Below are 26920 nucleotides of genomic sequence, written 5' to 3'. Positions count from 1 at the left end.
TCCTCTGAGAACAGCTTGTTTATTCAGTTATACAAACAAAAATATGACTGATTTTGTATTATTAACTCATATTGTAACCATTAAAATTCTGAGTATTTCTTAGTGCCCCTTTAAGACCCTCTATCTAAACATCAGCTACAACTTTTGCTGAATAAATACAAAGCATTTTATTGTTTGACAGTCAAGTAAATATGGACTTACATTTACCATATACTAAGGATGATTAATATAAAGTGTTAGTGCAAAAAATTTTGGAGCATGTGGGGTTAAACAATGCAGAGGTGGAGCTTGCTGCAAGAGTGTGGTGAGGAGTTTCTGTGACCGTTTTTTTTTTTAAACCACAGAGTGATCATCTTCAGTATAGACGATCTCTGCTGCACTCTCCCCAGCAGCAGCAGCAGTGTCGGAGCCCGTCCTGGATCAGTGGTGATGGGCTGAGGCAGAGAGGGACCGACCCACCGACAACACCGACACCAGCAGCGAACAGACGGGAAGACTCGGGTAAGTTCACCTGGGACGTTGAATAACCAGCAGAAAACAGATAAACCCGGCCGTGTTGCGCCGCAGTGCTAAAGTTGCCAGCTGTGTTTCCAGGAGGCCGTGTGAACCGAGTCGTCGGTGTTAGCTAGGTGAGGTTACCGTGTACGTCGAAACTTCTTCTGCTGGATAAAATTAGCTTAACCAGTAAAGCTCTCTTGCTTGTAGCGGGTCCAAAAACACACATGGATATCAGTTTTTTATGTGGTGTATTAATATCACGTCGGACGGTCTTTTACATTAGTGAACGTGTGGTGTGAAGTGGTTGCTAATAGGAGGCTAACCTGAGCCGCGTCCCCCCGGTTAACTTCAGGCCAGCGCAGCCGGAGTCGCTGATGCTGTTAACACTGTGTGTTAGCCGTTTGGTGTTTTATAGCCCTTTTGTAACGTCAGCTCATGTTTTTACGTTATCCTGGCAGGAACATGGAGGCTCGTTGGCTTGTTCAGTCGTGTGTTTCAGTAACTAAAGTCACAGTTAAATGTTACTAGTGAGCATCAAACCGTCACTAGCATGCTGCTGTGGTAAACAGGACCCTGCTGCTGCGTTCAAAGACAGACTGACCAGAAAATGACTCTTTCCAGCTCAACCGGAATGACCTGTCTCCACCTTTGACCTGTAGAGAGCCAGTTACATCCCAGCCCTCTCTCCACATAGCCTCTGGTCCACCAGCACTCACACCTCAATGATTTAATCCTCTGGTCTTTCTGAAACTAAATACACAACTTACTTCTGCTGTAGTGGATGATGATTGTTCTGCATTAAAGGAAAAGTTCACCCAAACATGAAGATCTCGTCACTACCCATGCTGATGGAAGGCCGGGTGAAGTTTTCGTAGTCCACGAAACATTTCTGGAGCTTCACAGCAAAACGGCGTGGCGGGATTGTCCTGAATAAATACAGTAGATGGGGACTTGTTTTAAAAACGTGACAAAACAACCGGATGAACATGAAATGGCTCCATTTTTCATCAGAAACTAAGAGTCGACCGTTATGGCTTTTTCAGGGCTGATGCTGATTATTAGTAATCAAGGAGGCTGAAAATTGATATTCATTTGCACTAAAAATGTGTGAGAGCTTGCTGCATCAGAGCCAAAGTAGCACATTTTTTAAATTAGTTTATTTTATTGGCAATCTGACAGAAACAACACGGTCTACCCCGATCAGAAATCAAAAGATCCCAATATGATTAGCAGAGATATTATTTACACCCTCACTTGCTCTTGCACCCACCTCAGACATGGCGCATGCTAATGCTTATACCGTAGCAGCTACAGTGAAGATTTCTGCTTCAAAAATGGCTTAAATAATGTCTCTTCAATTCAATTCGGGACCTCAGGGCTTCAGAAGACTTGGCTAATGTTGGACGAGCTGTATGAATGTTTTTGTTAGTTTGTTTTGTTACATTTTAAAACAAGTCCCCATCCACTTCAATTGTTTAGGAGCATGCTGCAACGCTGTTTTGCTGCGAAGCTCCAGAAATGTTTTGTAGACCACAAAACTTCACCCGACTCCTAATGAGCATGGGGTGAGTAGATAATGACGGACGTTTTCACTTTTGGGTGAACTTGTGAACAACACGAGTGTCTTCCAGCTGTTGCTCGACTTCCAGTATCGTGGCAGTGGTCTCCCCCTCTTTGGCCCTTTTCTGGTCGATCCAGCTTGCCTTCAATGTTGTTTTATGGCCTGTCCTGTGTGACCAGTTGGCTGCCATATGATGAAGACAAAGCCTTCCTGTAAATGTAAAGAGTGACTTTACTGGGGAATGTTTGACCTGCAACAGAAAGTTAACTAACATCTCGTAGCTTTATCCAGTCTTCTTCAGAGTTAGACTGTTAAACTTAGATGTGCGTGCTTTCTTCTGGTTCATGCTTTGTAGATATAATTTATTTTATCAGTGTATCACTCTCACTTTCTACTGTTCACTGTCACCCACTTCTTACACAGGAAGCCTTGCTCTGTATCCTCCCTCTTGTGGGCCCAAGTAGCCTGGCAATGATCTGTTTTTGAAGTATCCTGGTTATGTGTTTGAGCATGTACATATAATATCCTGGCTTCAGAAACTCAAATATACTACCACGGCTTATCAAATAGAAACTGGGATACGGCGAGTGTTTGTTCTGATCACAATGAATGGATTAGCTTTTAATTAGTCTGTTAAAAATGTATTAATAGTTATCATGATAAATAACTCAGTGAGACTAAAATAAATGTAAAAGTCTGACACATGGTTATGCAGATTATGTTGTCATTAAAGGTTGTAAGAGAAATTGTACGAGAATTTCTGCTTTAATTACTGGTGATAAAACAAAAAAAGCCAAAACTGTCTGTACCTGCTGAGGTAACTAATGATGTGGAGCTTTCAAAGACTGTAGTGACTCACAATCAGAAAAGCTGCATAATATTGTGATCATGTATGCAGAGACAAATTAATAACCAGGTTTCTCGAGCTCCGCATTAACATATCCAGAATATGATAAAAACTGGGATACTGGTTTGTATTTAAATGTACCGTCTGACATGAGTGCAGCATCCACCTTTCTGTCCACCTGTCGAATATAAGTGCAGTATTCTCCCTCTTGCGGCTCTGTTTTTGTTCTCCCCAGGGAAATATCAGACTCTTTAGTTGCTAAATCCGCCAAGATGTTCACCAGGTAGTCATCACCTGCATTTGTATGCCGTTTGGTGTGAAGGAGTCACTGCACAACGCTGACTACAGCTGCATGTTGTGCCAAAAAACACAGCAATAAGCAGTAAGAGCAGTGAGACAGTTAAACAATACGCTAAAAAAAAGGATCTATTAAGCCGAGGGGAGCTCCAGATTCAGGTGACAATTCCCCGTAGGTTGATTACTGTGAGCGACACATTTTACATTGACACATGAAAGTGTAACTTTAGGCTGCGTGTTCATGTCAAAAAATGAATATCGGCCTATATATTACCATCACATCATTAAAACGCTTAAATGTAACCTTATAAATCCAGTATAGATCTTACTATAGTTAACACACCTATTTTTCCAGACAAACTTTGAAACTAGCACACCAGTTTCCCTGCCCTTGAATAAAAAGCTTATGTAGTTGCCGTCAACTTGCTGGAGTTTTGTTTCGCACTATCTCTAACATCTAATTCTGCTTCACTGAAATGCAAGAGCATGCACGCAGATGAACTTGTGCACAGCACCTAATTTACATGATCACTAAACTTGACAGAGCCTCTCACTCTCACAAGACAATCGCTGTTTGTGTAGTGTTGAGATAGTCGCCTCTGACAGCGTTGCTCCTTTTCTCGTGCCTGTGTGTCAAATGGGATGACTCGGGTAGACGCAGGGCCTAACTGAGATGCTCTCAGCTCAGAGTCCATGCACAACAACCGCGCCTTTTGTCCCTGCTTTGCCCCCATCCACCCACACAGTGCTCATAATGTCCTGGAGAAAGAGCGTCTTTATCTCTGCTTTCCAAAGACTCATCTCAATCACATATTTTAGGCTCAGTGCAAAACGACAGCAGCTTAAACAGGCTAATACGACAATATGCCTACAGTAATGCTGCGCCCACCCACACAGGGTTTGAAAGTGCGACATACGTGCATTCACACTCGTAGGACTAAACAGATGTCCTGTAATCATTTACTTTTTTTGTTGACGTCCAGTGAGCTGCAGGTTTCAGGGATGTGTCAGACCTCAGCAGGTTAAATATTGCACATTCTCTCCCGCGCCGCTCCTGAGGGCATTTCTGTTGTGTCTTTTTGTTGAACATGGCTGAGCTCAGTGGTGTTTTTTTATTTATTTATATATTGATTTATTTATTTTTTGACCGTGCTCAAGTGGGTGCTCAGCTGTGGAGGGAGGGGATAGAAGGGGCTGGCCGGAGGCTTGCCAAATCGGATGAGAGAACGGTTGGGAGGCGATAGCACAGACAGCGAGAGAGGAGAGGACTGCAAGAGGGAAGAAAGAGAGCGAGCCAGGGTGGGTGGAGGAGGTAGAAGAGAGAGTGACAGTGTGTTACAGGAGAAAAAACAGAGAGAGCAAAAGAGGGAGAGAGAGTGGGTGAGGCTGATATAAAAGGATAAAGGCGGGGTTGTGGTTTGTGTCACATGATCCCCCTGGCAGGCTGTAGCCTAGTGAGCTCCAGGTGGCAGAGAGACCAGAGATACAGTCGATACAGAGAGAAAGAGAGAGCGGGACACGCTAGCACGGCTCACCACAAAGACAACTGAAATTCCTCATTCATCCCTCCCTCCTCACACGTCTCTCTTTCCACTCTTTTCTTTCTGTCCTTTAGGAATTTTTCCCGGTCCCACTTGCCCCCGCTCCTCTTGACTCCCGGCCCCAGCAGGCCAGGGAATGTCCCGGTGGCGAAATGCCTTACGTGGACCGACAGAACCGCATCTGTGGCTTCCTGGACATAGAGGAGAACGAGAGCAGTGGCAAGTTCCTGCGTCGGTACTTCATACTGGACACGCAGCAGGGAAGCTTGGTGTGGTTCATGGACAACCCGCAGGTAATTACACAGGGCTGTGCTAGCTTAGCTCTTAGCTTTGTTTTGGGGACAAAATCCTCCAGGTAACTGGTAACTGCACAGGCTAATGTTTAAATCGTTGCATACCCCCTAACTGTTAATTAGTTATCAGCGTGGATAATCAGCTCTCATGCAGCTGCTGGCTAACTGCAGGCCACTTCTAGCTAAACTGTCTTCATTCATTATGAACACAAAGCTTAGTTCAGGCTAAATGTTTCCATCGCCAGACGGCCGTACGAGGATGGGAGAACTTGTATTATGTAATTCCAGTTGACAGCAATTAGAAAGCGCATATTACAGACACAGGAATAGGTCAGGGCTAATGCTGTTAGCTAGCTATCATGTAACCATTTGGGTAAATCAAGTCAGAATAACAGTAGGAGTAACTCGTAGTCTAAATCAAAACCTGGGATTTTTTGTCTTGTTTTCGTCGGGTATAAAGGAGCAATATTTGCACTGGCTGATATTTGCGTTGGTCATCATTTTCTGCTCGATGACCTTCGATGTCAAAGTTATTACAGTGTAACTCTCCTCTTGGTTTGTACATCATGCTGGTTTGGAGATGCTGTATTTGTAAGTGCGCTGTTACATTAAGTATTCATAAATCATGTAGTGCAGGAGAGATTTTGAATAATTCAGCAAGTCCCTTTCTTTTTATAGATTGAAGAAGCTTAAATTTTAATGACATTAAATCTGGATCCCCTAGTTTCGGAAGCGCAGCAAGAAACTGAAATTAACTCTCATGGAGTGCATCCAAAGTAGGGTTAGGCGATATGTCCTATATTTAGGCTACTGCGAGACACAATATATATCTCTTTATTTTGAAATATTTTCAAAAGCACTTCTCAAAAGCACTATCGATACCTCGATATTGATAGATGACAATATTGTAGAGGTGACTATTGGAGTTTTTTTTGTAAATAATCATCAGTAATGAGGATGTAAGTCAGTAAAGGCAAGTATTTGAACAATATAACAGTCTGGTAAGTTCAGAAAATTAAATCCCTTCACTGTAAACTTTAAAATCAGACAAAGACACTCCATGCCATACCACGATAAAATAAAGCTTTAAAGTTAACTGTACCTATTCCTTAATATTGAGTTGCTTTGCTGAACTTGACTTCCCTCTCACGCTACATTATATTGTGTCAGTAATCTGCAGTTACCGTTTTACTTATCTTGTTATTTTTCCATTCTCCTGCAGAACCTGCCTGTTGGTGCAGACTGTGTGGGCTCTCTCAAGCTCACCTACATCTCTAAGGTACAAAAAATAACATTACCACTGAAGCTTATCTGACACAAATATGATATGGTTTTCTACTAATAGAATTAATTTACAGTATTTGGTTGAACTGATAAAATGAGATTAGATTAGCCTTTATTGTCTCCCTCAGGAGAAATGTGTCTGGGCAGCTAACAATTGTGAGCTTTGTCCTTCTTTTAGGTCAGCGATGCCACAAAGTTGAGGCCGAAGGCAGAGTTCTGCTTTGGTAAGAAAACACAGATCATCCCGACCTTGATGCTGATTTCGGTATTCAAAATTACAATTAAATAGTGTACTGGAGGAGAAATATAAACCTATTTAGAAAACAAAATGGTATTTATCATATTAAACAGTAACTAACTCCAAACAAACATCTTGTAAATGTATTGAATTTAAAAAAAAACAAAAATCCCTGCTCAGCAAACATCAGCATCACATGTTGACAAAGCTGAGTACACCTAAATAACCTCAGGGAGGAATGTTTGTTGACCTTCTCTGCCCTCTAAACTTGGTCAAGCACTGCTCTCCACATACTCTCTCCACCATTGACCAGGCAGCCTTGTTCAACATTGTTTTGCCAACACACAAAGATGCAGGAGGCCACAGCGGCTGACGATCTGAGTTTGTGTGGATCGGCTTCAACTATTTTAGGATTGTTAGTGACTGTCAGGTTTCATAATCTTAATCAGTGAGATGGCTGTGTTGGCACCTGATAAGTTTTCTTGGATTGTTTTTCCTTTTCAAATGTAATAAATTCAGAGACATTTCTCCCAAAAGACCTTTTTTTTTTTTTCAAATTGTCTTTGATATGTGCAGAGGAGCAGTGGTTTTCATCTCGTCTGTCTCTCCTATTATTCTAAACATTACAGGCACCTTCTAGAGTCTGTTCAGTTTTGAATGTATCATCCTTTAGACCTTTTAAACATGTTGAATGCACCCACAAAATATTAGCAGAATCTTTTTTTAAATGTTGTAAACCCTGATTGTTGACATCAGCTTATGGTCTTCGCTGTGCTGTGCCTTAATCCTGCACTTTAAATGGCCAGGAGGAGGCGACCTCACTGGTTTCTAAGAGAAATCTGATTGTATGTAAGCTTATGAGAAAATGATCACACTTGGGCGTGGCTACCTTGTGATTGATATGTCGCTACTGCAGTGTGTCCTCAGTTTCTCAGTCAGATCTAATCAGTGTCCATGCATTCAGTTATTGCCATAAAAAGTGGCAGAAAAAGTTCAAATCATGGCTCTTTTATCACCTGCACAGCTGCTCTGTCAGGGAGTCAAGTGGGTGAAAATCTCAGTTATAGAAAGTTACAAAAATGGTTGAACACAGTCCCGCCGATTCCAGCGTCAGACAGGTTTAATCTTCTTCAATGCAAGTCACTCTCTCTAACCATGCCCCCTGATACTACGAGTGAATATCTAAATGCATGTTCTTCGTCTGGTCAGGACTGGAATGACAAATGTTGCATAAATATGAACCATCATCACATTATTTTGTCACAAAAACATCCATTCCCTGTTTACAAGCCCCTCTCCTCCTCCTATATCTGCTTCAATAGCAGGAAATACTAGCTTTTGACTCCCGGGCCTGTGTGTGTCTAGCTGTGTGTGCGCACCAGTTGCCTTGTTGAGGTTTCAACAGGATGTCGGCATCCTAATCGGAACCTGATTCGGAGATGTATGATGTTATTTTTAAACTGCAGTTTGTTCGCCACATGTTCTGCTGATGTCCAAGAATCCTGCCGCCCCCCCTTCTTTCCTACATCTAGCAAGAAACATAGAAGAGGAATTTAGAAAAATGAGGTAATCGCCGTCACACCTACAGATCCTTGTACAGTAAGAAAAGAGAGCTTTAACGGGAGCTCATGACTGATGATGGGTATGAGTCTGTTCCTTGCATTTTGGTGGTGCTTGGCTGCATTTAACCATGAGATTAAAAATCTCTTTTTCAAGGCAGTTCTGGCACAGGCAGGCAGCAGCACAAGATAAAACAAGCGTTTATACACAGATTTAAAACAATATTACAATATATAACATCCCAAGGAACAACAACGCTACTACAAGCCATGCATTCAAGTATATCAGTTTAAGCACCAACACCCCAACGATCCTGTCTCAATGTCTTTCAAATGGGTTTAGAAGTATTCAGAGAAATCAGATCTTGGATTTCTGCAGTAGACTCTGGTTTGAGGGGGCAGACACATGGTTTTATAATGTGTAACTATGAGTCAGATCTGATACCCTTCCTCCCAGATTTGTCCTCCCGTTGCCCAAGAGACCACAGCACTTTCACCACTTCCGAGGAGTTTACCTCTCCTAAACACACAGTGGACACAATTGAAGGTTGGGTCAATTCATGGTGGTGATCCGAAAGAGCACAGCCAGACAGATTTATTTACATGGAAGTGGAAAGAACAGAGAGAGAGCAAGGTCTTGCATCTGTCTGAAAGCTGGACCAAACACGCAGACACAGAACAAGGAAGAATGATCTTCATTGTGCCACAGAGTTTGAGCTCTCAGTGCCTTTCTACAGTTCGCCCCCGCCAGATTTACCAGTCCAGCTTTAATGTAATTTATTCACATGGTGTGGAAAGGAACTAGAGGAGACACAAGGACGGTTTGAGCTGCAGAATTGAAGGATTTATAGTAGAGAGAGAGAGAATGAGACACTTCAGTTCTTTCAGCTCCTAAATCCTGATCCATAGCTAATCAGCATTTGACCCAAAAATTTCTTTGTGATTGAAAACTGGGTTTGCTCATGTTCACATGGGTGTGAAAATATGCAGGCATATTTGGTGGTTGGTAGCCGGGGGCTTTTTTTTTCTCCGTCATGGTTAGAAGTGGGTAGGTGGTGGCAGACTGAGGCAGCTGGATCTAGCTAGGTCATCATCCACATGGAGAGGAGAGTGCTGCTGGTTGTGCGTGGGAGAGTCCTTTGGCTCAGTTGTGATTCCCTTCCAAAGAAATCTGTGGCAGTGATCTTTTCTCCCGACACTTCATCATATTTTATGTACAAGAAAGGCCAAAAGCCAACACCCACTGCGTAGTACATCTTTGTACTTGTAGGGCTTATTTCCATGTTGTTCACATTGTACATAGAGTGAGTCAGAGGATGTAGTGTAGATAATATAATCTGACTGTAACTAAAGAGATCTGACTAAACTTTTACTCTCTTTTGTTCCCACCACTTTTTTTTTTTTTTATGATCTATTAGTCATCAATGCTGGGATGAGGAAGTTCTTCCTGCAGGCCAATGACCAGCAGGATCTCGTGGACTGGGTCAACGCTCTCAACAAAGCCACCAAGATCACTGTGAGACAAACACACACACAAACACACACACAAATACACACAAGACATCCAGTCCGTCCCTGATTCGACTGTACTGATCTGTTCTTTTTGGCTCGTGTTTTATCACTTGGAGAAACTTTTATTTCTTCCTCTACTGTGGAAACAAATGAGTGGACTGTCAAGTAACTAGATAGGAGTGAGTCAGAGCATGACTAACAGGATGCTGTATTGTTGTACTGAGTGCTGGGATAAAGGACTGTTTCCATTGTTTTCCATGAATTCTCAACCACCCAGAGAGGAAATGAGTATTAAATATGTTAAAAGGCTTGTGAACTTTTACATACATACAATTTACATACTCTATTTGAACTATGGAGAAAATATATATTTTACAACCTCAGGCTGATTTCCACAGAACACATATTTCTCTTTTAATATTAATGTGTTTAATTAAAAACTGTCCTCAAACTTCTCAACTTGGATGTGTGTGTGTGCTCTGTTAAGGTGCCAAAGTTGTCTGACGGACAGCAGAATACAGAGAACCAGAAGGCTTTGCCAGATGTTGTAGGACCCAAAAAACAAGTCTCCTATAAGACAGAGATCATTGGAGGAGTCCCCATCGTCACCCAGACACAGGTGAACACACCTGTACAGCAGCACACTGTTTACATGCACACACATGAGCACACTGGTGTTTCTTCAGTCACATATTTAAAACTACATTCTCACTTATACTTATTACTTTACTAGCAGGAATTACAATATTTCTGGTGTCCTTCACCCTCCAGCATGAAGGTTGTGATGGTGCAGACAGAGCGGAGCGTGAGGCCATGCATCGCTCCCACAGTCAGCTGCCGTACTTCCTGGGCAGGCCGACTCAGGAGCACACGGTCATCAAGTCAGGCTACTGCGTCAAGCAGGGAGCTGTGGTGAGCATCTGCTGCGTGGGGTTGAGTTGGTTTCTCTCGCCCCTCTGGTATCAGAGTTCTTCAATACAATAGCAATTCAGACTTTTACAACATCTTTCTTTGCCACAACACACTTTTCTGAATCCACTGCATTTACCAAGACAGTTACAGTTCGATACCCCTTTTCCACCGAAGGAGAATTGGTTCTTGAGATGGTTCTGGTTGTAACCTTGGAGCTATCTAGGGAACCGACCCATGTTTCCAGCAGTTTTGAGCAAAATGATTGTGATCGCCATCCAGGGAAGGAATTGCAAAAATGCACAATGGAAGTAAACAGTAGTAGCAGGATGGCAGATTGCATTGATTACTCGTAAACTTGTGTTTTGCTATGACAGATATTCGCTTTTTTCCTGAAAACAAGCATGGACCAACTATTATTGATTAGAAGATGTAGAAGACATATGGCCTTCTCCATCCACTGTTTCCAACCTGTAGAATATGACAAGCCCGCTGATGTCATCACAGTTCGCATTACAGGTCAAGAAAAACCTGTTATTCTTTGGTTCAGCTGGGAGTCTACTTTTTTACGCAACCAATTAATTTGGTCTTAATGCTTTGAACATTTCAAAGTTGGTGGAAAAGGGGTAAAAGTGACGTCTAGAAAAGTAAACATTATTTTGACTTGTTATAATTGTCAGCTTTGTTATTCTGTACTTTATAAATGCCCAAGGATAATGTACATCCCCCTTCCTATAGAGACATTGTGAAAATATGTAGGGATTGGATTATACCTAGAATATAAATGATGATTTATGCCTGAACATCTTTTCCCCCTTTTTTTCCCCAGATGAGGAACTGGAAACGACGATATTTCCTCCTGGAAGAAAACTCAATGAGTTACTTCAAATCAGATTTGGTAATTGGCTTTGTTTTGGAAGTTATGTGACACCTCTAAGGAATGTTTTTTTTTTTTTTTTTTATATTGCTGATGCATGTGGATTGGACAGAGTAACAGCAAACACACAGTCCCGAGTTCGAACATGTTTTATCCGCAGTCTGTGGAATTCAATGCCTTCACCTTACATGTCCTGTCATGCCTTGTTCCCCCTGGTCTGTAGTAAACACACACACACACACAGGCTGTCCTCATGATAATACTGCACGTCTCATACGTCCTTCTCCGGGTCTGCCCTTATTTGACAGCTTTATCTGTCTATTTGGCTATCAACAGCCCCAAGGACACAGACTCTCTGTCTGCTGTATCAAATGGCCGGGTCAAGAAAGTTAGACCATCAGGGCTTTTAGTTAGCAGTCTGCTGTTTCAAGGGAATATCAGTTCATTCTCTGTCGATACAAAACAGAGAAATTTGGCAAGACAGCCTTGTTTTTAACCAACTTATTAGCAATAAAACCTTTGTTATATTCTTGCAAATTATAATATTTAGTCTGTGTATTTCAGTTTGCTTCTTTCAGTGCTATAAAACCTTATTTTCTTGCCTTTAGGAGAAGGAACCTCTGAGAATGATCCCACTGAAGGAAGTTCACAAAGTCCAGGAGTGCAAACAGAGGTATTTAACATGTCCCAGCATTTTCCCATTGTACAAAAAAATGTCTTTGTCCTGGAGGATGGTGTTTACATTTTCTGATGAAGATATGGATGAGATAAATATGATCTGACTTGTTTTCCTCTTTTGTTGTAGTGACATCATGATGAGAGATAATCTGTTTGAAGTCGTCACCACATCAAGGACGTTTTACATACAGGTAGGATGATCTCTGAGGTTTAAGGATTCTCAGACACATTCTTAAACCTTCCCCCTCTACAGTCTTCATAAACACTCATTGTTCTTATAATGTCTTTTCTTTTGTCTCCACCAGGCGGATAGTCCAGAGGAGATGCACAGCTGGATCAAGGCTGTCTCAGGGGCCATTGTGGCCCAGCGGGGTCCTGGGAGGTCCGCTGCCACAGTATGTGTCTTGCACTACAGTACAACGTTAACACAGTTTGGATTAAAGTCATTATAAGTAGTCTTAAATCACGAATTTAAAGACCTCAAACATACCCGTTGAAAAGGGAAATGACTTCAGACTTGACTTAATCTTGTACGTGTAGAACTTGAGACTTACTGGTTGTATGACGAGTCAATTCAAGACTAATTACAAGACGTTTATGTGTTGTTTTACTCATGTCATTTACTGATCATTCCTTGCAGTTTCTTGCTCTCACAAGAGCTCTTGAAATCCTTTTTGCAGAGCAGCAGAAACAGAAGTTTGGCGGTGTGTTTCAGAGGAGTTTACCCTAAGGCCACCTTAAGCTGTTGTAGTTGTAATTACGAGTCCGGAAACAAATAGATGAAGCTATATTCTGCTCTGCGTAGTCTACACCAATGGTTCCCAACTTCTGAGTCGTGGACCAGAACAGGCCTTTGGTATATTTGCTACCAGGCCACAAGAAAAAATATGATTTGGCAAAAAAAGGAGATCATTATGTATGTTAATAGGACATTAAAGCCTATTTTTACAGTATTTACCATAAATTTTGCAGAGCTTATTCTGCATTTTCCTCACCCCTCCGTGTCACAACCCATCATACTATTCTTTGGTGTTCTTCTAAGGAACATTTTTGGCCATGAACTGCCTTTAATCAGACAATCGACAGTTGCTAGATGACAGGAAATGAGGGGAGAGAGATGATAAATGAACAACAAACGTCCCCAACGGGACACAAACTGGGTTGTGGTTAATGTTTGTCGCCTTAACCCCAGAACCACCAGGCGTGTCAGTACTGACTTTTAACTAAAGTACCTGTACATGAAACAACTAGCGATGACACTACCAAATCTGTGCGAGCACAGAGACAGGCAGCTAGACTTTGCAGGTGAGAAGAGAGAAGTGAAGCAGCTCCTTAGCCCTAGTCTGCAGAGGAGACAGTGTCCTCTGCTGCAGTTGGTCCCTTCTGGTTAGCAAGGATTCATTCTCAGCACCTCTGCGCTGTCTGTCTCTCTACAGTTCCCTCCTTCTTGCCTCCTGTGTCTCTCTTTCTCTCTTGCTTGTTTTTTTCTCTCACCTCCTTTTTCTTCTCCTGTGCCTCTTCTCTCTATCCTCGTTTCCCCCTTTCTTTCTCTCTTTGTCACATTCTCTCCACCTCCTCCTCTCCCTGTGGGCAGACAGCCCATCTGCTCTAATACTGCTTTGCACTGTGTTGTTGCAGATGCGGCAGGCCAGACGGCTGTCGAACCCCTGTATACAGAGGTATACGTCCCGAATCGGGGAGTGCAGCAGCACGTATGTCAGCTCGTCTAAATCCCCCCTTTTAAACTATAAGTTCACCTTTTTTAATAACTGTTTTCCACTCACTGGCTGGCCCTTGGTGGTTGTGGACATGATGAGAGCAGATCAGATCTGACGGCACATCTGATGCTCCTTTTTTTTCAAAGAACCAACCACATCCTAAGTATGGCTGTGATAACCCAACAAGCGCTCCTCCCTTCACGCCCTCGTCCTCGCTGCTTCTCTCATCCACTTCTCCTGCTTTCTGTTTTTCAAGTTCAGCACAAAGTTTGAGCCCATTTCATTCAGTGTGCTCTGATTATCCCCAGTTAAACATGTAAAAAAGATGTCTAAAAAACTTGTTTCAGGAATTTCAAGACTCGAGGTGTGCTTGATTTAGCTTCTGGCATGTGATGACTGTCGCCTACGAGCATGGCACTTGAAATCAAGCACACTGCGAGTCATATATTGCTCAGGTACAGAATGACTCTAAACAGCTGGATCTCTTAACCATCGGAAAGACCTTGCAGTCACTGCCTCCCTCCGTCCCTTTTAGCTTCACTTGCACCTGTCTTCACCATTATTGTGTAAAAAAAAAAAATAAAGATACACATGAGTTCATCTACAAGCCGTACACAAAAACCACTCACTGCATGACCTACCCGACCAGCTCCGCTATGAATACCTTAAGCCTGTTTCTATCGGTGTCTTTATTACTGGGTACATGTGTCTTTCACACCTTCTGTTTTTCTTCCCTTCATGCTCTGTTATCTCTGCAGTCTGCTGCAGCTGTGTACCTGTCTTAGATGTGTGACATCCTGCTTGTCTCTCCTCCTCCCTCCTGTTCGCTGCCTGTATGTTTTTTTCTCTTTCTTTCTCATACACACGATAATAAGATACTTGTTTTCCATGTTGACTTCCTAAACATCTGTGCTAAATGTTGAACATTTTAACAGCTGTAGAAACAAGGACTCACCACTGCTGAATCCAAATGTCCAGACTCACAAATATACTGCTTAATTATTTATAAATGCGGTTTGTAAGAGAGATTACAGTGTTGAAGAGCCTAATGGGACATGTCTGTGTTATGTGGGAATATCTATTAATCAGGTGGTGATTGAGTGCAATTCTCTTTTCCAAGTCTTCTGTGTGGAAGATTTTCTTACCCAACTGCCCCATGATCTTGATTTTGGACATTTTGATTCAGCATAATAACATCTTTAATACATGTGTGGCTCTCCCTTGAATTTTTAAACATGTTTGTGCTAGAAAACTGACGATTAAAAAAATTGTGACGCTTCAGTGGATTTACTGAACGGAAGTTTTCAAAGAAAACTCGTGTGGGAGAAGCTGTGTGATCGTAAAGTCGACACAGATATTTGTCTTTGAGTCTTTTGATGCTGGGATGTTTCTCTAACCAACATCTCACCAGCTGCTCAGTGGCTACCACTTTCTGCTTTCAAAACTTTTTGCCGTTTCTTTTCTGTCTTCCCATGCGTCCGTTTTGTGTTTCAGAGATTGAAATCTGACAATGACAAGCTGTGAAATAACGAGCAACAATCAACCACTGCTTCCTAAGGCACTCTGCTCCTCCACTGCAACCTGTTGAGACCAAAACTAAAACCCGCTGACACTACTACCACTTCTCCCGCTACCTCTACTACTACTTCTACTACTCCTGCTACTACCACCATCTACACTCTCTAGCAATGCTACATTCTTCAGCACCTACAACCTTCAATACCCACTCTGCTAAAGCTGCATCAGGCCACACACGCTGGTGTTTATTCCAAGTCTGTAACTCACTTTCTCGCCTCTCAAATAAACACGTATATGAGGTTTTCACTTTCCTAACTAACAACCACCCGTCTTGCTCTCTCTGTGTCCTCCTGCTGTTTTCTGCTGCAGGAACACGGCAGCCGCTCCACTTTCTACCGCAGCCCCGCGGGTCCCCCCGTCCCTCGCTCGCCCATATCTGCCATGCCACCATGCTACCCAGAGTGGGGGACTGCTGTCACGTGCGGCACACGCCCGCAGCCTGGCGTGGGACAGCGAGCACTTCATGAGCCTGCTGCCACGGCCCAGTCACAGCCACACGCCAGCACGCCTGTCCCTGCAGGAGACGCGCCTGGCAAAGTGACCTGCGAACCGCTGGCGACCACCATCAATAACCCGGAGGAGTCACCGTGGCGACGGCGGAGCAGCTTTGAGCCCCACATGCCTGAACCGCCCCTGGACCTGGATGACGCTGACCTGCCGGTGAGCCAGGTCTGAGCCGTCGAACTGGACGTTAAAACGTGTTAATCTGGATGGAGACTCCACAGAGGAGGAGTAAACGGTGCACAACGAGTGTTTAAAAATGGGCAGGTGTTGGTTTTAAACCAAAGCTGTTGGCGGATGACAGTGGACAACATCACAAACTCACGTTGAGCGCCTCCGTCAGTGTGCCAGAGACATGTTGGGTCACCACTGAACTGCACACGTGTGCCAAAGACGACCCAGTCTTCACCCGCACCCCTCTGCCTGCCTGCTGTCTCATTTACAAGCCTGTATTTATTTACTGAGAGTTGATGTTGTCAACAAAACCACACATTTTATTTTACTCGTGCCGATTAGAATTCAATGAGAGAGCTTTATTTTAACCTGTACAGGCACAACGGTGTGTTCGATGGGCTGCGTGGGCGGAGGATGTTTGTAAACCACTTTGTGCCAAGAAAATAAGGGAGCTTTCAAGTGCAAGCTATTTCCTCTTGTCTGAAAAGAGCGTTTCAAACTGAGGACCGACTATTTCATCACCTCTCTAATCCACTAATTTAAACTGTGTGGTCCATTCATACACTCACTGTTGTCAGCCTGGATTTGTCTGCTATTGTTGGCCAGTGTTAGGAGTACGTGTCGAGCCTAGTCTGAGATCAAATCCTCACTCCAGTGCAAATAATAACTCATAGATTCTGGACTTGTCTAGAGTTAGATGCAGTTGATAATATTTGTGTATGACCCAGTGTGTATAATAATAATAATAATAAGACCACATGTATGGCAGCCACAGTTGGCTTAAATTTCTCCTTTTTATTTTTCCAGATATATCTGAGGGTTAAGTTGTTCAATCATATGTTCAATATGTTTAATATCACTTATGTTGACCACAAGCTGAACTAGCTTACATGTAAATCTACAGTAAAGTGAGGGTGACTGTGCAGGAGCTCAAAAGAAAAACAACATTTTTGGAAGCTGTCACAGCACATGCATCACTTGTAAACCTGAATCAGCCTCTTTGCAAACTACATTAACCAGACTTTTCATGTTTGTGATACTTGACGACGTGGAAGAGGAACAAGAAGTACTAAGAGTACGCTTGTATACATTTTATAACTCATAGTAACAAAAACTTCAACATTAGAGCTAGATCGTTAATAGATCGGCTTCAGACACGCGAGTTAACTAAACCTGCAGTTCTTGTTTGAAGATTTTACTGTGTGAACACCATGCGAACATTTTGTATACAAAAACATTGAAGCTCAGACACTTCTGTTGCATGTTAACATTTTAATAATTCCTCAGATTGTCTTTCTTTTTTAAAATGTTTTGTTTATCGAAGGCCTCTCTGTGTGTCGTGTGTTTGCAGAATAGAGCTGGTTGTGTGCAGCAGATTTATTTTTTATATGCTTTTAGATGTTTTTTTTCCTGATTGTTGTACCTGTGTTGCCAACCCAGCAGGAGGCAGCTGTCTCATGGTTTTATTTAAATAAACGTCCCACTGTAGTCCTGCTAAATAATACACACTAATCTTTTTTTTTAAAGTGCCTGCTTCATTTCAGCCCAACAGCGTTCAAGCTAGTTCACCCTGTTTCAGTCTGGTGTAATTGGTTTGAATTGTCTCTATTTATTATGTGGATGACTTGAAAGAAATAAACACTGAAAATGTGTTCAGGTTTCCTGGAGTATCATTGGTCAGTGTGCTTTATTTATCTCCAAAGAGCACGGTTAGTCTGTGGGGGTAAAGTGAGAGCTTTAGTTTAGTCTGGAAGGAAAGAGCTTCACTGTTGCTGGTGTTTGTCACTCATCAAGGCTCCTTCTGCCCTCTTGTGGTCGGAGAAGAAACCGCACTCTGGTTCACTTCCACTAACCTGCTGTGGACTATGGACATGTTGAACCAGAGCTGATCCCAGAGTAAGAACCGACCCTCCTCTGTGTTTCAAATGTGTTCAACACTAGAAAAAATCTGTGTCACCATCAAGAGGAAAATGTTTGCCTCAGCATGTACACAGTGATGGAAGCGGTATTCAGATCCTTTACTTAAGGGTAACAGTCAATAATAACCATCATTAATAAATAGTACATTTAGAGTTAATTAAACTTTAATCAATAGTTGTTTAGCTGTTAACAAACAATACAATCTTTATAAACTGTTTTATTAAAAGCATTAAACCATTATGAAGTGTTACCAGTAAAAATATCAATACTACACTTTGAAAGTCCTGCATTAAAAATATTAAACAAAAGTTTGTGAATATTATTACTGTACTATGTTGTACTATTATGTTGTATTATCGGATTGTTATCACTTGTGCATTTATGTTTGTGTTTACTCTTGTTGTTCATTTCTCTTTACAACAGTTTGGTGTCTTAACGATGCATCGTATTTCATAAATCCATGTTTTGTACGTACAATTCTTAGTCTGGACTCCGACTAAGTACAATAATCCCCTCTGAGCTGTAGTAGAGCATAAGTATAAAGTATAAAGTCGTTAAAAATGGAGATAAAGTGAAGTACAAGTACCTCAAATGTAACCTACTCCCTGTGATGACACCCAGTGGTTTCACTAATATCCTCACCAGGCTTTGAAAAGGAAGAAGAGTGTGTGTAATGAGTCCAACAGTGTTATAGGAGTGTAATGCTAGACCAGTGGACTGCAGAACCTGGCGCCTACGTTACCCACAATGCAACTGAGCTACTGAGTGACATCACTTGAGACAATTTATCAGATTGCACTCAGCTTCCTCTGGAGCCACAGAAGGCTTCACATCTGCAGTCGTACCACAAGACCTGTGAACACAACACAACTTTAAATGTGTAAAATTGGTGATGTTTGTTTTAATTACAGTACTTGAACATCACATTACATAAAATTGGATTCCTCCACTGCATATACAGTCTGCGTTTTCTCTCCAACACCTGTACTAATGTGTGATCCCCTCATCGGCTCTTATTGAGGTGCTTGTTACAAATGTAGCCTCTGTAGACTTAAGGAGTGAGGTCATGGAGCAGACCTGATTATGTAAAGTCACTTTGATCAGTTCAAGCTATTAAATGTTCTGGCCTTCACTTCTTGAATGTATATTGCTGATTCCTCATGTGTACAGCTGATATACACTGAACCCTTTCTTCACATACTCCATCTCAGCTCGTCATTGGAGGATGCCAGACTTTGGTGTGGCTTCAGGCGAGGCCCCGTTTGGACTGTGAGGGGCCTCCCCTGCAGACTGGAGCGGAGAGATCACACAGACCTCAGTGGCGTCCATCCTCGGTTACGCTCACTGGCCTCGGGTGGAGAATGGGTGTTCCTTACAGATGAGGTTGTTTTCATCTGTGGATTTTCCCACCGTTTCTCGCCTAGACGCTCGCGCTCCGGAGAGCGTTGCCACATAATGGGTCCGATGATGCTGCAGTGTCTTACAGCTGCTGTGTGTGTCTCATTTGTTTTTAGATGAGTCAGTGACGTGAGGCTCAAATGTCTATTCTCATACATGAACTCAAAACAGTTGGCCTACATTGAATTTTTGGTAACAAGTCTGCATTTTAACACTCTTCCTGTTTCTGTGAGAGCCTATGACTGCCCTCCGTCCCTTTCTGCCCCTCTCTAATTGCCCTTTGGATACAGAGGTTTGTGTTACCCTGAGCCCTGGCACACCACAGGGGACCTGGTCCTTCCCCTTCCCCAGCAGCATCCAGCCACATCATTTAAACCATTACGACCTCTGTGCCCATAATCAATCACATTGTATTGGGTTGTTTTATGACACTGGTTCACTGCCTCAGTGTTTACTGGATTCTTTTACAGCTCACCACAGACATCTTAAACCAAACAGAGATTTGTTGTTCGCCAACCGTAAAACTTTGGGCCCTTAATACTGTAAATGTGTGCCACATCACCAAACAATCGGATTGTTTTACGGTTTTTCCAGAGAAACTGGTTTTCCATTGAGTGTGTGACACAAATGGTCAACTGAAATAAATATTTAGACTGCTCTTTGATTGATTTACGACGATTATTTTGGATACCCCCATTAGATGTTTATTTCCCCCCACCAGCTGCATGCTTATAATAACCCAGAGAGCTGGGATGAGGATCAAAATAAATGGATTAATGATGCTCTCTTGCAATTTTCCAATTAGAACAAATTTGGCTGTGTGAAAAGCGCCACATTAACTCCACAAATCCCACAATCCACCCTGCGTTTTTTCTTTTTTCCACCACTAAATAACCATAAGGCTTGTGCGGCTGCCAGGAGTGAGTAATTCATGAGGGGAGTAGTTAAAAACAACACGCAGGAAATAGGCCTGCAGGATGTGTGGAGGGCTGTGCAGCATATAAAACATCTGGGCTACACGGCCCCTGTCGCCACTGAGGTTTAATCCTGTTTTTATTTGTTTGTACATAATTAAATCAGGGTCAATATCAGGAAACATGCCCTTGAGTTCTTCCTGACAGTCTAGCAGCTCCAGAGGTGCGGTTGGGTGACCTTGACCTTCTCACCCCCTCTTTGAGGAAAGCAACAGTGAGAGGATTTTACGCACAACTTGGCGACTTTTCCCTGAAGTTCTGTGTCACAGCTCTACAAAAATACCCCATCCCCACTCATGCGTAATTTCTGCTCTTTCCTCTGACTCTTATTCTATCCACAGGCACATCATAACGCAGCGCTTCCGTTCAGCACGTCACCTAAACGCACCAACCGCCAGGCTTGTTGTGATTATCTTGAAAGTGAGTTGCTTTTTTATGATGCGGTGCCAGCAACAACGTCAAGTCGCGTAATTGGCTGCGCAGTGGAGTCTCTGTTAAATGCCTCTCCAGCTGAAGAAGTGACTCCCCCCTCTCAGCACTACTGAGCTCTCTCATCCCATAACACTGCAAGCAGAGAGCACACATTTGGAATCCTTTAAAAACTTTCTATTTAACTTATTTTTTAGTTTGAATCATGTTTTGGTCGCTGTGCGTAATCGTCGCCTTCGCGTCCGTGCCGGCTGATGCGCAAATCACCAGCCGGTACGTTATCGGATGTCCTTCTCGCTGTGACAAGTCGATGTGTCCCCGGCTACCAGCGGACTGCCAGGCGGGACAGACCCTCGATGCCTGCAACTGCTGCCTGGTGTGCGCATCCGGCGAGGGCGAAGCGTGCGGCGGCAGCGGGAAGCTCGGGGACCCGATGTGCGCAGAGGGGCTGGAGTGCTCGGTCACCGGCGGAGTGGGGTACACTGTCACGGTGAGGAGGAGAAGCAAGAGCGGGATTTGCGCGTGCAAAACCACCGAGCCGGTCTGTGGGAGCGATGGGGTGTCCTACCGGAATATCTGCGAGCTGAAGAGGGTGAGCCGCCGAGCGCAGAAGCTGCAGCAGCCACCTGTTCTGTTCATTCAGCGGGGAGCCTGCGGGAAAGGTAACGCTCAGGTTGTTGAACAAGACCCCCCAAAGCATACTGAGATGTTATGAAGATGTGGTAGAAAGTTTGATGATTAGGATTGTCAGAACTTCCTGCTGACTTTTACTGTGAAACAAACATTTCATTTTTCAGGACAGAAGTATATTTGTGTTATTTTCAAACAGGAATCTTGCAGTCTCAGCACACTAGAGTACATCTGTACATTTCATTGAACATCCTGATCCTTCAAGTCCTCACTGGACTTCACACAGATGTTCAGGCTGCATTCACTGGCACACAATCCCCATGTGTTTAGGATAACAAGAGCCACCATTCAAGTGTGTTTCCCCTCTTGTTCCTGCATTACAATTAGACTCGATCAGATCAGAGGGCTGTTTTTTTTCCTTCTCATTCTTCTTTTGCCTGGTTGAATGAAGTCATGAGCTCCCCTCCCCTCTGATATAAAGCTTGGTGTGATGGATTTTCTCTGGCAGGCACAAGCAGCAGTCACATGGCTTAAATCCGCTTTATTGTTTCATATAATACTAGTCCATGGCAGGGCAGTGTGCATTAGCTGGACAGAAAGGAATTTTTAAAGTCTGATAAGTGTGATATAGGCTGTTTTTACTGGGAAACATTATATATGCGGCTATATATGTGGATGCTTTATCAGTGAGTCATGTGAACAGTGTTTCAGCCCAATCAGGGGAGCTCAATAATAAACACACATCACTCTTCACTTCTGAATCAGCCCCGATGTACATTTAATCATTGAGTCATTCGTCATCATTAAAGCTACGTGTGTGATATGTGTGAAAACCAGTGTTGTAGAAAGTTTCCAAAAGTCACGATTGAGTTAAAGATATCTTGTCACTTTGATAAATGTGAAAGTCACCCATAAGAATAGCATTTGAGCGAATGGCAAAAAGTATTTGACATAAAACATACTTAATTAATAAAAGTAATCATCTGGCAATAGATGTACTTGAGTATCAAAAGTGCAAGTAAAAGTAAATGAATATTTACATGTATGTATAAACTGTATACTTGGCGTTGACTTGATGCTGGCGTTATCAGCATTGGCGATATCAACGTTGGCGATATCAGTGTTGGTGTTATTGCTGTTGGCTTTTTGGCTTTATCGGCATAGGCGATATCGGCATTGGCTTTATTGTCGTTGGCGATATCGACGTTGGCGATATCAATGTAAGCGTTATTTTCGTTGGCGTTTTCAACGTTTTTAGTGTTGGCGTCATCGGCGTTGGGCTTTATTGGCATTGGCTTTATCAAAATTGGCTTTATCAAAATTGGCGTTATAAATGTTGGCATAATCAGCGTTGGCATTTTCGGCGGACTTGGCGTTGCCGTTATTAGCATTGGCGTTATAAGCACCGGCTTTATCGCCTTTATCTGGGTTGGCGTTATCGACATTGCTGTAATTGACCTGGCCAGTTATTGGATCTGATATTCAGAATTTTTCTGATTATCAAAATCAGTGTGCGTGTCTTTTTTTTTTATCCAATTGCAGATGGAATAGATTAATTTATAATATGTTGCGTTAGCTGTGACGCAGCATGCAGTCTGCAAAGTAACTAGTATTTACAGTTAGGGCAGTAAAAAGTATATTTGCCTCCAAAAGTAGTGCAGTAAAGGTATAAAGTAGCAGAAACTTTGAATACTCCAGAAAAGGACAAGTTCCTCTAAGTTGTACTTAAGTACAGTGTTTGAGTAAACATACTTAGTTACTTTCAACCGCTGCTTAAAACAACAGATGAAATATTCAGGAATGAGAAATGGTTACACAGACACACACAGTTGCACACATGCGAGTGAGGCTACAGCTGGTAAAGACATTGTATCATTCTCCAGTTAGTCGTGTGTGTGTGTGTCTTCAACATACATCCACCTGAAGTGTGCACCATGTGTGCACATAAAAACTGCTCAATGAAGAGCTTCAACACCTGTCGCCTCAAAGACCTATAACTTACCTCAAAGCCTGGAAACTTACTAAACACCCCCCCACTCCGGAGTCCTTCCTCTCTCTCTTCCCCTTTCTCTCGCTGTCTCTCCGTGTTTCTGTTGTCACTCATAAATCACACTTAACAGTCACATGAAGGAATGTCTGGCGCTGATTCAAAGCCATAATTCCTCCTGTGCCGAAGACAGTTTAAAACAGGCAGGAGACACCGAGGAAAACACAAAATTAGCAACCCGTTATTTTGAGGGAAAGGTTTACATGTACTTCAAAAACTGTGTGGGAGGCGGCGGTAGGGCAGACTGCATCGCCACATTTGTTTGTCAGTCATGTAAGCAACTTAAATGGTTAAGTCATTCCAAGGCAGCTAACCATGTCTGAAACAGAGCAAGACTGTGGTGAGTGCCATTGATTTTCCGAGGCTCCCAGTGAAAATTTCCATAGCTGCAATAAAAGGAGTCACATTTCATTTGGTACATCAGTTCTGCTTCTGTCCAAGCTGTTGGTGAATAATGCTGTCTGTACTGGCATCACTTCTTTTTTTAGATCAACTTACGCATAGGATGTGGTTGAGGTTGAAGACTTGCAGGAGTTGGTGCTGTACTTAAAGGAGCAATCTGTAAGATATGGCCAGATTTTTTTAGTTTAAAACAGTTAAAAAATGAACTAAAATTATAAATAGAAGGTAAAGAATTAACAGCGTGTGACATCATGTCAAAGACGTCTACTTTAAGTGCTGTGCTGCAGAGATGTCTGCTGAAGTTAGCAAGCTAACCGTAACGATAGCCCCCGTACAGTCGTTTCAGCTGGGAGATAAATGCTAGCTGTTAGCGAATAAATGAACACAATTAACTTATCTTCTATTTTTCTTACTAAACCCAAAAAAAAAACACAGTTCACCTCCTGTATTCAAGTTTCTCTCTTTTACCGAACTAAGACGAGCTTAATGGATCATATTCACATGGCGGCCATTTTCCTCAGGATGGGAATCTGAAATGTTGTACTGCTTTGCTCCTTTCCTCCTCCTAATGTCAGCTAGGAAGTGGCTGACTTAGCTTATGTGAGCTAACAGGTTACAAATATGTTGCTTTACCTTGAAATATGGCCCCATGTCCCTCAAGATTTTCACTATTCATGATGTTTTCAGTTGCTGATCAGTCGGGAAGCTGTGAAATGTGAAAATGTGATAACAATTTATTAGATGGATGATGAGGAAAATGGCTGCCGCGTCAATATGGACTATTGCCTCATCAGCTCATCATAAAACACAGTTTGCCCTCAGGCAGCCAAATCCATATGAGCTTGGCCCCGATAAAGCTATTATTAGCAGCAATATTCAAGTAATGTACATATTAATGCATCAATAGTTATAGTCTATTGTAATGCAGAGTATTTCTACACTGTAGTACTGAATGTCAGTGAAAGGTTTGACTTGAGTACTTCTTCCACCACTGCTGAAAAGAAATTCAACCTCCTCAGAGCACTTCAAACTACCCTGCAACCTGGCCCCATGTTAAGAAAACATATGCACGTACACTTTGCATGATGTCATTTTGGCTCTGGAGGGCAACGATGTTGATTATGCAAGCTGGTTGTTTTTGGCAAAGAGAATTAGGTCAATTATAGCTGTGACCGAGGGGTCTTATTTGTTTAAGATGTTTGAAAACAGAATGAGGGGAGAGGAGTTGCCCAACATTACCCAGTTTTGACACAGAACTTCATATAAGGGCTGAAAAAACAAGCAAGTGTGAGGAATTTATCTGGGTGAATAAGGTGTGAGCGTGCAGATGATGTTTGTGTTATGTTTTTGATAGTCTGCTCTTATTGAAGGCCTGATACGACTGGTGGCTGCTGAGTGACTGTGCTTTGTTGCTCGCTGATGTTGCAGAATGCACTCTGTGACTCCGGCTTGTGACATGTGCTGAGTTTGCACATTCTTCCTTGATTTCTCACAGCCACTCTTAATATTAAAAGATCATCTTTGCGCACGTTTTTTTCCCCCCCTTTTTTTTATGTTGCTCTATCATTCAGTCTCTTCTACTGTTTCTGCATGTCTCTCTGTCTGTCTGTTTTCCTCATCTACTTTCCTTCCTGTTCATGATTCCTTTAATTCTCTTGCTTATTATTTCTTTGTTTGTCTTTCTGCTCGACCATCTTTGCTGCAGCCTCCTCCATAGACTTCCTTTGCTCTTATGCGCTTGTGTATCTCATACAATTTTCACTAAAACATAGAAATATTATGTTTGCATGGCCTCTTAAGCTTCGTTTCCACCACAGGAACTTTCCCCGGGGACTAGGAACCTTTGAAGGAACTCGGTGCTTTTCCACCAGAGGGACCAGGGTCTAAAATAAGCCCAGGGATTGTACTTTCCAAAAGTGGTGAACATTTGTGATTGGTTTATTTCGGTCACCATGTTTTAAATTTGCAACCGTAAACCATTTTGGGTTTTGTTCTTTGTTCTTCAATACATCAACATGGAATTAAAGAAAAGGCATATGGCAGATGTGCTGTTATTGTATAGTTGACCGCCAAAATGATGTGTAAAAACAGCTTTTTCGTACGTTAGGGGACTAATTTACCAAATCTTCGCAGGTCTTTAGACAATGGTGGAAACCGAAATTGGCTTAGGGAACATTTTAGTTCCTCACTGTTTCCTATTAATTACCTCGACTATTGCAGGCCACCACAGTCTTACTTGCCCCGCCTTAATTTCATAATGATCCGAACATATTTTCCACTTCTCAGCATATAGATCTCTAATGTTTTTCGCTGTTGCTTCAGCAAGGAACCCCTAAGGGTCCAAGGCCCACCATAGTCTCAGCCCACTATACGTCCTGCCTGCTCTCTCTGCTCATTTCTGCCAATATGGTCACTGTTGGACCGCGACAAATCTCACTTAATGTTGCCCTTAGTGTTGCGTTGGTAATAAAATCCATCAGCTTCAGAATCTTTCCAATTATAAACAATTTTAAAGTTATTATATTAATGTTGTCTTCTCTGCGTGTGGGTGTTTCTGTTTCTATTGTGTGCTGCCTCTTCTGATTGAAGTCGCAAGTGGAAAAAATAAAGTTCTTTGAGTTTAAATACAATAAAAATGGAACAAATTAAAACAAAAATAGAAATGGAAAATGAGGTTAGTTAAACTCACACAGTCAAACAGTGGGTCACCTGCCAATGTGTCATTCTAATATTATAAACAGCAGCAGCGCTCAGCTGTGTATCTTCGTTACTGCAGAACAGCTGAGCCTCATCAAATGAGTCATGATCTGACGCTGAGTCATTAAGGATGTGTATTGAACCAAAATCAAATCAATGACTTACTGGAAATGATTTTATAATAGCGTACACATAACTAAGTGACTGTGGTTGCCATTATTCTCAAAGCTCCACTTAAGGCACAGAGGTTTAGTTTCCGCTATAAAGCCAGTAAAGACCAAAGAGGAAACATCAGGACTTGCATTTAATTTACATTATGACAAAAAACACATTTCTTTGCCTCAATTTCACACGTTAT

The 26920-nt window shown here is 42.4% G+C and overlaps 3 protein-coding genes across 10 annotated transcripts in view; 2 read left to right on the top strand and 1 right to left on the bottom strand.

Annotated features, from left to right (window-relative positions):
- phactr2 (phosphatase and actin regulator 2) overlaps window positions 1-896 on the bottom strand; it is a 48839-nt gene extending 47943 nt beyond the window's left edge. The window contains exon 1 of the mRNA XM_084376140.1: window positions 822-896. The gene's annotated coding sequence lies outside the window, so the exon portion shown is untranslated. The remainder of the gene's footprint in view (window positions 1-821) is intronic.
- On the top strand, window positions 368-17732 carry LOC311270909 (pleckstrin homology domain-containing family A member 1-like). Of its 8 annotated transcripts, none has more exons than XM_084376144.1 (14): window positions 368-501; window positions 4819-5037; window positions 6260-6316; window positions 6500-6545; window positions 9537-9634; window positions 10118-10249; window positions 10402-10542; window positions 11369-11437; window positions 12025-12089; window positions 12222-12285; window positions 12400-12489; window positions 13733-13806; window positions 14571-14645; window positions 15700-16049. In XM_084376144.1, exons 2-14 carry the CDS (start codon window positions 4897-4899, stop codon window positions 15929-15931), a joined length of 1284 nt encoding a protein of 427 aa, XP_084232270.1. In that variant the 5' UTR covers window positions 368-501; window positions 4819-4896; the 3' UTR covers window positions 15932-16049. The 8 variants fall into 8 exon arrangements, with proteins under 8 accessions (XP_084232270.1, XP_084232273.1, XP_084232272.1 ...); XM_084376147.1 differs by lacking the exon at window positions 15700-16049 and adding an exon at window positions 15307-15501; XM_084376146.1 differs by lacking the exon at window positions 14571-14645.
- Window positions 17733-20873: 3141 nt separating this feature from the next.
- LOC311271073 (serine protease HTRA1A-like) overlaps window positions 20874-26920 on the top strand; it is a 30630-nt gene continuing 24583 nt past the window's right edge. The window contains exon 1 of the mRNA XM_084376467.1: window positions 20874-21448. Within this exon, the coding sequence (XP_084232593.1) occupies window positions 20992-21448 (457 nt within the window). The 5' untranslated portion in view covers window positions 20874-20991. The remainder of the gene's footprint in view (window positions 21449-26920) is intronic.

This window comes from Pagrus pagrus (assembly GCF_965226575.1).
Source record: "Pagrus pagrus genome assembly, chromosome: 15".
NCBI classification, from domain to species: domain Eukaryota; kingdom Metazoa; phylum Chordata; class Actinopteri; order Spariformes; family Sparidae; genus Pagrus; species Pagrus pagrus.
This window is presented reverse-complemented; position numbering and strand designations above follow the sequence as displayed.